General features: G+C 44.6%; 1 protein-coding gene across 5 annotated transcripts in view; it reads left to right on the top strand.

The window, feature by feature from the left end:
• Positions 1 to 13,785, top strand: part of Dock5 (dedicator of cytokinesis 5) — a 179,004-nt gene that overhangs the window by 119,214 nt on the left and 46,005 nt on the right. For 4 of the 5 annotated variants that reach the window (NM_001372012.1, XM_039093338.2, XM_063274295.1 and 1 more), the window contains 7 exons: positions 238 to 338; positions 2,776 to 2,910; positions 4,547 to 4,658; positions 5,443 to 5,513; positions 6,035 to 6,141; positions 8,724 to 8,860; positions 11,414 to 11,509. In NM_001372012.1, the coding sequence (NP_001358941.1) occupies positions 238 to 338; positions 2,776 to 2,910; positions 4,547 to 4,658; positions 5,443 to 5,513; positions 6,035 to 6,141; positions 8,724 to 8,860; positions 11,414 to 11,509 (759 nt within the window). The remainder of the gene's footprint in view (positions 1 to 237; positions 339 to 2,775; positions 2,911 to 4,546; positions 4,659 to 5,442; positions 5,514 to 6,034; positions 6,142 to 8,723; positions 8,861 to 11,413; positions 11,510 to 13,785) is intronic. The other variant, XR_010057823.1, reaches the window with a different exon arrangement.

The raw sequence follows: 13,785 nt of genomic DNA, 5'->3' as shown, positions 1-13,785 counted from the left end.
AGTGGTGATGGCCTGGATCAGTTTACTCAGCAATATGCTGGAGACATGTAATCTCTCTATGTTAAATACGTACCCTAAGACTTACTGTTCAGCTAGATCAGTAGAAACTAAATGTAAAAATGGTTGGGAAAGAAAGGGCACCAGGAGGTTAGAGTCTTGCTCATGGGTAGAGGCACACTGGGGGGCTGTTCATTACTGCTGCTAATGCTGCCCTCCCACCGCCCCCCGCTTCGGCAGGTCTTCATCATTTCCCTGATAGGAGACATCAAGTTCCAGCATTTTAACCCTGTACTCGAAACCTACATTTACAAGCACTTCAGTGCCACCTTGGCACACGTGTAAGTATGACTCAGGAAACCTGTGTTGTTAGAGTTGTTTGAGGTGGGCTGGATGCTTGAGAAACAAGAGGGGACCTCATGTAGTCAGCATGGCTGAAGGGTGGGACTGTGTTCTGAGAAGCTTTGTGGAAAGAGGTCATTTGAATAACATGTCAGTAGGACAAGGTGTTAAACAAAGTCCCTTCCTTCTTTAAACCCCAGAGTGTGTGCTGGGGAGATGATGCACTCGGCAAAGTGCTCTCTGTTTACATACAAAGAGCTGAGGTTGATCCCCAAGCCCCAATAAAGAGCTAAGCATGCTATTGCATGCCTGTAATCCCTGCCCTGGAAGAGGAAGACACAGAAGGGTTCCTGAGGCTTGCTGGCGGTCAACTTACGTTGAATTAGTGAGCTCCAGAGAAAGATTGTCTCAAACAGTGGAGAGTAATTATGGAAAACACCTGAAGTAGACCTCTGACCTCAAGACATATGTGCTCACACCCATCCGTATGTACATACACATGTACAAATGCATGTATACACACAAACCCAAAAAGACAAAACCCAAGGGCATACAATGGAGAGATGAAGACAGGCACAGAATTGTAAAACAGATGGCCAAACTCAGGACTTATGAATCCAATAAGTGAGATGATCATGAGGCACCAAAAGGTCTGACAGTGAACTAGGCAAAACCAAGTCTGGTAGAAGATTGGGCCACACCCTCAGCCCTACGCCACAGTGCTTTGGGGAACTGATTCCTGTAGGACATTGGGTAATTTGGTTTATTTTCCTTTTACCCAACAAGCAATAGTTTTAACCTTTTGCATACAGCAGTCTTTCAGTATGCAGTCTGCGGCTTGCTGACTAGAGGAACCAACCAGTCATGGTCACTGTCTCTCCCTGTGGTGCTCAGCTCTCCATGGTACTGCATGTGGCCTGCCACCCCCAGTGTTGAATTCCAGTTAGTGTGCAATGGGACCACATCCACAGGGATGTAGCTGGAATTGGCTAACTGTCCTCTGGACAGGGGCTCATGCCAGATCAGGTTGATTACTGCTCTCTGATGTGCCAGGTCAGATCATTCTGTGCCATGAAGATACAGAAACACAAGACATACAAAGAAGCTGTTATACAACATACTAGCTAACCTTGTGATCAGTGATTGCCTCACGGGTCAAGAAAGCAGCACACACACTAGCATTCGGAATATTTCCACCCAGCACCTTAACTTTCCAAGGGGTCAGCAGCTACAATGGAGGGTATCTAGTGTAGTCTAATTACCCTGAGCCTAATGAGAGCCCTGGGCAAACGTAAATTCCTGATTCTCCTGCCTCTGCCTCCCAAGAGCTGGAATTATAGATTCTCACTTTCTTATCTACCTCCTAAGGGAATTTTCAATAGTCACAGACACAAGACCATAGACAAGGCCAGTAAGAGGTTCAAAGTCAGATGCTTACCTGCCAGAGAGTAGCAGTTAGCATACTTTTATTTGCAGCACTTGGATTTGGGGCTAAACACACACACACACACACACACACACACACACACACACAAATTGAAATATAGGTGCCTTCAAAAGTCTGACTTACCCTAAAGTCATGGTGCTGGGGAAATGACTTAGTCCATAAAGTGCTTGCTCAATGCTAAGGACCAGAGTTCAGACACCAGAACCTAAGTAAGGAGGGGCGTTGTGGCACACGCACATGCTTCTAATCCCAGTGCTAGGTTAGCAGAGATGGGCAGATCTCAGGGTCTCACTGGCCAGCCAGCCTAATCAAAGCTGTGACTTTAGATTCAGTGAGAGACTAGGTCTCTATAAATAGGACATTGTGAAGAACAACCTCTGTGGTTGACCTTTTGCCTCCACCTGCAAGTGCACACTCATGTGCAAAGCATGTACCTATACATATACACGTCATAATAAAATGTAAAACTACATGAAATCCTAGAAGATGCTTGCCTATTGGCATGTTCAGAATAATGGATGATACAGAGTCAGATTGTGGCCACTTTTCTCATTGGTGAAGTCTCTGTCTGGTACCACATTGATTTCAAAGGGTTGGAGCAGGTGGGAAGGAATTAGCTTAGGCACAATTGCAGTAGGCATCTGTCCTTCACATGGCTTTATATGCCAGAAGAATAAATACCCCCATAAGGAAGGCAAATCTCTTCAACTTTTTATTCCAGTTTCCCCCTTTTCATGCATCTGTGTATGTGACATGCCTGTGTACATGCATGTGGATGCACATGTGTGTGCTTCTGTGTTCATTTACCTTTGAAGGCACAAGGCTGATATCAAACAGTCTTCTTGGATCACTGCCCCCAAACTCGTGACTGTAGCTACTTTAGCTGGGCCTTGTGTTTCCCAAGCAACCACCGTTTCTTTCTGTGTTACATACCCTAAGTCTGCAAGCTCTGTGTTGCACATGACAACATCGCTTTCTTACCTTTTTAGGAAACTCTCCAAGGTACTGAACTTTTATGTGGCTAATGCGGAGGACCCTAGCAAGACGGAATTGTTATTTGCTGCTCTGAAAGCCTTGAAGTACCTGTTTCGATTCATCATCCAGTCTCGGGTGCTCTATTTGAGGTAATGGTCCCAGTAAGAGGATGCTGCTGGTACCCATCTAGGTCCCCTTGTTCTTCATGCTTGTTTGTGTTCAACTTTGTGAGTAGTTGGCCGGTCATGGCTGGACAACGAAACCAGGTCACTCAGAGGTGAATTATGAGACCACTGGAGAAGGTTTGCTGAGGTCCTTCTGCATCTAGAGAATCCTAAAGCAGTAATGACACCAGGACTCATGGGTATAGATGGTCAATTTGCTGTTTGCTCTAGAAGTCTTGTCTGGTGACAATGGCTTTAAGAGAGACAGGTCTTGTGACAAGCCAGGCGCTTAGGTGTAATCTAAGTATGATGGCGTACTGAGATAATCATCTCTGGCTTCTAAATGATCATCTCACTTCCTGGGTAGAAAGTGAGTAACCACCTGATTGGGTGCTATGAGATGAGACACTGAGGGTGCACCTCAGATACAAATGCATTGTTGTAGAACTTGATGGGACAGCAATAGAAAGAGAAGAACCAAAGACAATCTTGAGGTCGGGCTGGGCAGCAATGCTGAAGCAAGAACAGTTGAGAACTGAGCACAGAATTAAAGTGGGTTCTATTTGAGTTGATTTTGAGCAGCTTTGGGACTTAAGGTAATTTTATACAATTTCTTCATGCATGTACATTTTGACTGACCCTTTATGTAAAGTTAGATGGGGAACTTTATACATGCAGCTTCATGCCAGCACTCATTAAAATTTTAGAGCATCTTTAGAAAGAGTCAGTGTGTTCATGTGAAGGTAGGAGACCAGCAGAATGTGTGTGTGTGTGTTTGTGTGTGTGTGTGTGTGTGTGTGTGTTTGTGTTTGCATGTGTTCTTATGTACTGAATTTGTTATACCTACTCTTGAGTACTTAGTGGCATTGTTGTCAGTGACCTAGTGCACATTCTTCTTGAGGAGTCTCTGTTTGGAGAAACTACCCAGATACTTCTGAGTTGATGGCATGTATCTTAGGAAGGCAATTAGAATGCTTTATAAAAAGCAAGCACTCCTCAGTAGCATTCAAAATGCTTACAGTAGAGCAGGTCAGCAGTCTCTGGGAGGTACAATGGAGAAAGTGGGCAACAGCTGGCTGGGATTTGTAGACAAGGTTGGGGAGCGTCTCCACAGCAACTTTGACCTCAGCTCATATCAAGGCTGAGATAGTGGGGAGGGAGGAAAAAGGAGGGATGCTGAAAGAGATTGGACAAGGATGATTCAGACAGCAGAGGTGTCTGCTCTGGGAGCCTATGCCTCTTGTCCTTGATCATGAGCTGAGGAAGGCATCCATGCTCAGCTCCACCTGCTGCATCTGCACAGTGACTTTCTGCTGTTTTCCTCCTGCAGGTGGGACCTACAAACTACCAGGCCCAAAGGCATCTCCAGGCTTAGGCCCTTCAGATAGCTCCAGATGACAGTTCTGGTTAGCCTGCTGTAGACCCTGTGTTAGGACCTTACCTACAAATGACTACTTCGCTTTTATCAGAGTCTTGATGTCATTTCAGTCTATTTGGGATGACAGTCGTTGGGTGCTCCTATGTTTCTGCACAGTTACAGATGGTGACTAGCAAGGCACTGACCTCTAGTGTCGTTTTTTTGAGACCACAAGTCTACTGTCCATTTTCTTTTTCTCATCAGATTTTATGGTCAGAGTGAAGATGGAGACGAGTTTAACAACTCAATCCGCCAGCTGTTTCTTGCTTTCAACACGCTGATGGACAGGCCTCTGGAAGAAGCTGTCAAGATCAAGGTCAGCCTGGTGACCTTATGGGGGACCCCTTGAAGGCCCTCATGAAGATGTGATGTGGTAGGAGGGGAAATGTGAAGTAGGCTCACAAAAAGCGGAAGAAGCTGAGTAGAATGGGTGGGAAAGTAGAGGAAAAGTTCACAAGGCTACAGCTGTGTGGTAGAATGCTTACATAGCACGCATGAGGTCCTGGGGTCTATGCACAGCACTGCTAAAAAAGGGACACACAATAAAAGTAAATAAGTCCACATTATGACTTCCACACACAGTTGCATATTCAAGCATCAGCTCACCAAAGACAGGCTGCCTCTTCAGATATCATGTGAATGGCTGTTATAAATCCTGCTTGGCCTGTGATACCCCTGCTGTCACAGGTGGCTGTTTCTCTTTTCTGTCCTCTCCCCCCCTCTTTCTTCAAGTGCAAAGTCACAAGCAGCAACAGTTTTTAGACTGGGAAGCATGTAATCCTTGAGGGCTCCAGTTTGAATGCTACTGTTTCTTCCTTACTTTTAATCGTAACTTGGTGAAAGAAACTTGAATTGCCTCCAAAATATGCATAGGACCTTTTGGTCATGAAGACCAAGGCCTGGACCTCCATTTTCAGAAGGAAGCCATTCTTTTTTTGGGGGGGTGGGGAGGCCATTCTTAAAACACAAGTATCTCATGGCAAGGGCACCTGCTTCCAGTTCCTTATTTAAACCCCAAGTCCTGCGCTTTCCTCTTGGGACAGGGTGCTATATTTGGCTTTTGTCTGCCTTGGCACTGACTGCCTTTGTGCTTCTTACAGGGGGCAGCCTTGAAGTACCTTCCCAGCATAATTAATGATGTCAAGCTGGTGTTTGATCCCATGGAGCTCAGGTGAGAAGCAGAACATGATTTGTGCCTCCAAATTAAGGGGCTCAGCCCAATGCTGGGCAGACCTGGACCCTGCATTTGCTTTTATTCTAACAAGTGTTAAGGGAAGGAGTACTTCGTTGTACTCAGTTCCGTGGAAGAGATAAAAGAACACACACAGCTGGCCCTTGGGAGAGACTTGTACTCTCTATGGGGAAAGGAGCTATGCAAAAGAAAGTAGCCTGGGGATGCAGAGTATAGTGGCTCTTGGAGAGGAGACTGCTAAAAAAGGCATTTTGCAGAAGCTGAAGCAACAGACAGGTCTAGAAAGTGATGTTGAGTTTGGGTGTGCTACATCTCCCAGGGGCAAACTCAGAACCCTCTAGGGAACAGGAAAACAGCCCCAGAGACACTCTCAAATCAAGCCTTAGGTCATCTGTGAGCTTTCGGGGACTACTCTTCCTGCTCAGCTCTCAGTAGAGAAGTGTATAAGGATGCCTTCAGATGGGCTAAGGGAACGCACTGACCCCACACTTCTCTTCCAGCGTGCTCTTCTGCAAGTTCATTCAAAGCATTCCTGACAACCAGTTGGTCCGGCAGAAACTTAACTGCATGACCAAGATAGTGGAGAGCAGCCTTTTCCAGCAGGCGGGTGAGTCTCCCTCAGAACCTTCGGTGTTTGGGGAAGAAGTCGGATGCTTTTCAGTGGAGCAGGCTGTGTGCCACGGCAGCTTGCCATGCTGTTACACTAAGCATTCCTGAGTCTGGTACTTTAATTCTCTGTTCTCTAGTCGCTGTTTGGCTGAGAGTAGATTAGTCTATCATAACAAGTAGTTTAAATTGAACATGACAGTTTGTTGGTAGCGTGTCTATGTGATATTTATTGTTATATGAACTTACTAATCCAATCCTGAAGAGAGACAGACATCACCAAAAAGAAAACTGGTTGTTTCTTGGTATTTATGAAGGACTGACTGGTTCTAGGACATTCATGAATACGGATACCAAAATTTGTTGGTGCTGAAGTAATCTATATAAAATATTATTGGTTTATAAGCTACATACATTCCAATATATTTTATACCACTCCCTTCTTCCTTTCTCTGTCTGTGATATTTAAACTAGGGTCAGACTTGCCACAGATTTGCCATATATCTGGAGATGACCTTAAATTCTTGGCCTTTCTGCCTCCACCAAAAAGTGAGAAAAGGCTTTAACAAGGAGACTTAGAAATGAAATTGTATAAATCAACTGTTAAGTGCAGGAAAAAGAGTCCACAGCCTCTACACTGCCCCCAGGCCACTCCGATGTGCAGATAGTCAATGCTTCCTTGCCTGGGTTTTGTTTCTTGCTTTCTCTGATTTGAATACCCTTGACTGTTGGCTGACTCTTTATTCATTCTTCATTTTTACTTATTTATTTGGTTTGTTTTGTTTGTTTAATGCATAGCCCCGGCTCTCCTGGAACTAGCTCTGTAGACCAGGCTGGCCTTAGACTCAGATATCCGCCTGCCTCTGCCTCCTGAGCAGTGGGATTAAAGGTGTGCACCACTAACAGCCAGCTACTTTGCTGATTTTTAAGGACTTCCTGGGAAAGTGGTTAAAGAGGCTGAAGTCAGTTTAAGTTTTCTTTTTTTATCCCCACCCCCTCCATTTGTGTGTGTGTGTGTGTGTGTGTGTGTGTGTGTGTGTGTGTGTGTGTACATAAAAGTGCCCAAGGAGGCCAGAAGAGGTGTCTGATCTAGAGCTGGAGCAGCAGCTGGATCTGAACCACCTGATGTACGTACTGGGAACCAGACTTGGGTCCTCTGGAAAAGCAGCAAGTACTCTTTAACTGCCAAACCATCATCTCTCCAACCTGGTTTAGCATTTCTAATAGTTACTGTTGATTCTTCCCCTTTTTACTGAAATGGTCTTCTCTTTGCAGTCCAGGCTGACCTCAAACCCTAACTCTTCTATCTCAAGGGCTAGGATTGTAAGCATATACCACCACACCCAGCTAAACAGACAGTACTCGTCCTTTTATCTTATTTTATCCTTTTGCATTTTATGTTTGCTCTCTCTCTCATCCTCTCTCTTATTCTTTCTCTCTCCTATTCTCTCTCTCTCTCTCTCTCTCTCTCTCTCTCCCTCTCCCTCCCTCTCTCATCCTCTGTGTGTGTGTGTACATGCATATGCTTGTGTTTATTTATGCATGCATACTACCACACAGAGGAACTGGTGGGAATTAGTTCTCTCCTTCCACTACGTGTGTTCTGGGGATCAAATTCAAGTGTCACCTTGCCAGTTATCAGTTAAGGTAGTTCTACTTGATGGCAGTAAAATCACTGGTTACAGTCACCTTCATAATGTCTGGAGAACTTAGAGTCACCCTGACGAAGCACCATCACGGTGGAGATCCCAGAGAAGGATGTAGTGACACTCTCCGTAAGCCACACATCCACAGAGATGTGAGCCAGAAGAGCTAGCAGTGGACAAGGGAGCCACAGGAACTTGGTAACTGTCTTGGTCAGATGGGAACTGTCTGACAACATGGTTGTCTTTGTCTTTATCTACTTCCTGTAACTTCGTGTTGGTGGTAACATTTAAAAAACAGACAAACTATAGAGGAGCTGGTGGTGTAGAGCAAATGCCTAGCATGTGTAAAGTCATGGCTTCAATCTCTAGCATCAAAAAAAAAAGCAGAAAATTAAAACTTTAAAACAAAAGTGGGAGTGGGTGGGTAGGCTGGGGAAATAGCTAAGTAATTAACAGCACTTGCTGCTTTTGCGGAGAACCCAGGTTCAAATCCCAATACCCAAATGGCAGCTCACAACCATCTGTTACACCAGCTTTAGGAGATCTAATGCTTTCTTGTAGCCTCCACGGGTGAGCCACTGCTAGAATTTGGCAGACCTGAACCCAAGCAAGTGGATGTGCATATGCATATGCATACAATATAAACAATTTTGAAAATTAAAATCTGGAAAAATTGCTACATAATTTACACACTGTTAGGGCTTAGGTCTGTGTCTCAGCCATAGAGGCAGAGGCCCTCTCTCCATCCCCATCTTTGAAAAGAGAGTGCTCACGTCTCATCCACCTGTGCTAGGAGTTTCTTAGTTAAGGTTGAAGCTTCATGCCTAAATCCATGTGCTCTTCTGGCTGGGCTGGCTGCAGGGTTTTCAGAAGCAAGTAGAATTATAGAGAGAGCTAGCAGGTAGCCACATGCAAGCCATTTTCTGTTCTTCTTCAGAGTGCAGGGAGGTGCTGTTGCCGCTACTGACAGACCAGCTAAGTGGCCAGCTGGACGACCACTCGACCAAACCCGACCATGAGGCGAGCTCACAGCTTCTAAGCAACATACTAGAGGTGCTGGACAGGACGGATGTGGTGAGTCCAGTCACCTCCTATGGCCTGAGCCTCTGCTGATTCCTTTGCACCCAGCAGGAAACTGTGGTCTTCCTCATCTTAGGTAGTGTAGGAGCACTGAGGTAATAGAGAAAACTGTGCCTTTTTAGAATGGACTAAACATGATGTACCTCATATTAGGTTGGGACAGACAAGCAAAGTGCTCAGTGCAAGGGCCTCAGTGGACTGCTTTTCCTAACTGTCTTACCATTGAGGTCTTTGGACTCTTGTGGATTCTACATTGCTCAGGCTCGATGGTGCACACTTTAATCTCAGCATTCAAGAGGCGAAGGTAGGCAGATCTCTGAGGTTAAGGTAAGATTGATCTACCTAGTGAGTTCCAAGCCAGACACCGCTACTTGAGACCCCATCTCAAAAAACAATCAAACAGATCTGTAAGTTCATAGGCTAGGAAGATGGCTCAACGGGGTAAAGACCTTGCTATACAAGGGTGAGGACCTGCATTTAGATTCCCTAGCACACATGTAAAATCTGGGTATGGCTGCACATATAGACATGTAACCCCAGCACTGTTATGTAGAGACAGGCATAACAGGGCTCACAAGCCAGCCAGTCTAGTCAACATAGTGATCTATAGATCCAGTGGGAGACTCTAACTCAGCAACTAAAATAGCAAGAAAGAAAAAGACACTGGCTTCCACATGCATATGCACACACATATGCATACATACCCAAACCTTAAAGAAGGAAAAGAACCAACTTCTGCCAAGACCCGCTAAGATGATTCTTTTGAAGAAACCTCTTGAGCTTCTGCATTCTGGTCTTACCCTTTCGCTGACATCATTGTCATCTCTGGAGCCCATTAGAAATGTTTTTAAATTTGGTATTCTCTGTCATCTAGCCCCCTAACCCACCTCTTGAGAACGGGAGCTGAACCTGCCTGGATTTCCTGTGTCCTATGTTCAGGCTCCTCTGGAGATGCTGGGAAACTGCACAGAGCATGTTCTCTTGAACACTGATGGCACAGAAGAAAAAGAACCTCGCCCTAAACAAACAATGGTTGCCAGGGGCAGGGCTTCCCACAAGTCAGGGGACCACTTGTGCTCTTTTGCCTGTGACTCTTAGCAGTATCTTTAGAGCCTATTCTGCCAAAAGACACAGGAAATACTCTCTCTGTGTCTCACAGCCAAGTCTGACTTCACTTGACTTGCTCAATCACACACAGCTCAGCAGCCCACCTTACCCTCAGCACAGCATTCCCGTGGGTGCTTCTGTATTTCTTTTGTGCCATCCTCAGCCTCAGAAGCAGGTGAAGATACTGTTGTTTTCCGATTAAGCCCTAAACTTGTCTTTGCATATCCTTGAGCCTCAGGAGTTTGAGTACTGTTTGTACAGTTCATTTGATATTTATTCATGATGCATAATCCATCCCCTTTTTATCCTTACACATCCCTATAGAGACCTCATGATGAAGTTGTAAACATTTCCCAGTAGTGCCATGATTTGGAATTTGGTTTCTAACCAAGAATTTAGTAGTGAATAGAACATGTGACCAGTCATGTCACATACATATGTATGTATGTGTGTGTGTGTGTGTGTGTGTGTGTGTGTGTGTGTGTGTATAACATTTTCTTTTAGTGGTTCTTATTGTGGTCACACATACAAGGTGTGCACAGGTTCAAGCCAGACAGGGTCCCAGTACTGAGAAGGGCAAGTGGACTGTGGGCTCCCAACCCTAACAAGAAGCTATGTGCAGTTGACATCATTGGTAAAGGAAAAATGAATACCCAGAAACTGAGGGAATGTAACGTCAACTACAGGAAGGGAAGGAATTAGAGTGTGCACATGTATTCGGTGCTGTGTTGCTTTACTTCAGTTCAGTCCCTTAAGAGCACTGTGGCCTTCCTCCTTTACCAGTTATGAGAACTAAAGGTTGGTGAAGAGGAATAATGGCTTTGAGTCACTCATGACTGTTAGAACATTAACTCCTAGAGCGATGATGTCCAGTCTTCTATACCACACCACAGTATAGCGGGGCTTAAACAGGTTAGTTACTAGGAAGTTCTAGAAGCTGAAAGTCTGAAGTTAGGGTTGAACTCTGCTGAGGACACTCTTCAAGGCTCATGGATGGCCACCCTCTCCCTGTGAGTTCTCATGGACTCTACTCCATGTCTACACCAGCAAGAGGCAGAGAGTATAAGAGAAAATGCACCCACTCCCCCTCAGTGTCTCTTCTAATAAGGGCATTAATCCCCTCAGATCAGGGCCCCACCCTTGTGACTTTAATGACCTTCCAGGGTCCTCTGATATTGTTGGGTGTTAGGGATTTAACATTTATACTGAAAAGGAATCACAAACATTTATTGCACAACATACCCTGAACCTTGAGGTCTGATTGGGGAGGGGATTCTTTTGTTGTTGTTGTTTGTTTGTTTGTTTGTTTGCCCCTGAACAGAAGCATCAAGAACTTTGTGCTTCTCCTTTCCCTTGCCATGTATGTGCCTGACTGCCCTGGGTACCCTCATCTGCTAGGCATCGTTAGCTGGGAATGTCACAGCTGTGTTTCTCCCGCAGGGCCCCACTTCAGCACATGTACAGATGATCATGGAGAGGCTGTTGAGAAGGATCAACCGGACCGTGATTGGGATGAGCCGACAGTCTCCTCACATTGTGAGTCTCTCCTGGTAGCCCACGGTCTCACTCCATTATACCAGTGGCTCGACACGGAGCCCACGTAGACCCCCATATCAAAGTTACATGGTATAAGCATATCTCAGCTTCTTCTAGATCTTTTAGATCATGAGGTCCTTTTCATTGAAGGAAAAAGGCAGCTGTTGTTAAGAATTAGTGATCAGTGCGTTTTTCGGAAAGCCCGTCCATTAATGCCTACACAGTTGTCAATAAAGGACAAAATTGAGGCCAGAGTAATGATGACAAACTGAATGGTGTCGTGATTAAAGTGAAAAGGCTTCTATTGATTACACCAAAAGCTGAGGTTAGATTTTGATTAGAGGACTGTTCTGTATGGTCCAAAGAATGATCTAAGATAGCCACACTTTGATTTTGAATAGCTGACTTATCTGCAAGGAGCAAATAGTGAGTGGCAGCAGACTGATAGCAAGATATCATCAATTGAGACTTTATAGCATCCAGCACAGGCAGCTGGAGTGGTCCCGGTGGGAGAGCAAGCAGTGGTGACATCAAATAGAAGGCTCATCAGCATCCAGCAGCAATTACTTGGTGATGTTGAGATAGTCAGTGTGGACTCTCCAAGAGATGGAGCTTTCTCTCCATGACTGAGCTTCCATGGTCTAGCTTTTGGCTTCTTATTCCCCTGAGGCATTTCCATATCCTATAGTAAACATTAGTAAAAGAACAACCCCTGCTCAATGTACTTGATTTTCTAGCTTTGTGTGTGTGTGTGTGTGTGTGTATGTGTGTGTAAAAGGGTACACATGTACCATGATGTATGTGTGGAGGTCAAAGAACAACCTTCAGGATCATTTCTCTCCTTCCACTGTGTGGGTCCCAGAGGTTAACCCAAGGTCATCAAGCTTTCTTGAAGCACCTTTACCTGCTGAGCCACCTTGCCAGCACAAGGATATAAGGCTTTCAACAACCTTATTGGGAGAAAATACAGAGTTGGAGGCACAGACAGCCTGCCCCAGGCAATAGTGACTTTGGAGGACATTTGTAATTTAACAGGCCAGCGTCTAGGCAGTATTGTGTGTTCTTGGTACATCTCAGTGTCTAGAATGGGGTTTGGCTAATTTTAAATAGTCATCATTTATTTTTTTAGCTGAAATGACAAGCGGTTCATTGAAACTTGGAAAAGTTGGCTGAAAGGCTGATGGGACTCAAGTGCTCTTTACAAACAAGGTGGTTTAAAACTAACCGCGTTCAATGGCCTTTCTGTGGGTAGCAGCTAATTAGAGATTGAAAGGAAAATTCTCATACCCTGGAGTCACACAAACATGAGAGTAGAAAACAGTGAGGTGCACATAAATGAGCAGTCTGGTATTAGCAATAACTTGTCATATTGTAAGAGAATAATTAAAATCTGGTCAGACTGCTGCAGCTGAAAGCATGTGTGTATGTCTATCTATGTATGTGTGTATGTTTATCTATGTATGTCTATGTATGCATGTATGTGTTTATATCAATGCATGTCTGTGTATACGTGTGTGTGTGTCTATCTATGTATGTGTGTATGTATGTGTATGTGTGTATGTTTATCTGTGTATGTCTGTGTATGCATGTATGTGTTTATATCAATGCATGTCTGTGTATACTGTGTGTTTGCTTTGTGTGTGTGTGTGTGTGTGTGTGTGTGTGTGTGTGTTTATTCCTAAAGGCAAGACCAAGGGAGTTTACATGTAGAATTTTGACTATATATCTGGAAAGCAAATGAAGTTTGGAGAAAATTATTTGTCTTTCATTTGGTTCTATGCCTTCAAGATAAATGTCAAACGGAATTAAAAATTCTATGGGAAAAATTGAGTGCTAGAGCAGCTGAAAGAAAGCATAAATGAATATGAACCTGATCCTATAGGAAAAGATTATTGAGTCTCCAATATTAAAAACAAGGGAAAACTAGATTTTTGTCCTGATAAAAATGTAACCCTTGTATTTGGAAATAGGTATGTGATCTCAGAGCCATATAGCATATGTGGAAAGTCACTAATAGACTTAATATGCAAAGACTACTGCAAGCCAGTAATAGTAGTGCTTTAGTTAAATCAGTAAACAATGTAAAGAATGTGAAGGAATGGGATAGGACACAGCTCAGTTGAGCGACTGCCAGCCTGGTGTGCGTCCAGTCCTGCCTTTGCTCCCCAGCACTGAATGAACCAAGCACGCCTATCCCCGCCTGTAAATGTAACCCAGCCCTGGGGAGGCAGGGACAGGAGGGTCTGAGGTTCAAGGTTGTCCTCAGTTACGTGAGG

The sequence above is a fragment of the Rattus norvegicus genome, chromosome 15 (genome assembly GCF_036323735.1).
Source record: "Rattus norvegicus strain BN/NHsdMcwi chromosome 15, GRCr8, whole genome shotgun sequence".
Classification (NCBI taxonomy): Eukaryota; Metazoa; Chordata; class Mammalia; order Rodentia; family Muridae; genus Rattus; species Rattus norvegicus.
The sequence above is the reverse complement of the archived record's forward strand: the minus strand, read 5'-3'. Positions and strand labels throughout refer to the sequence as shown.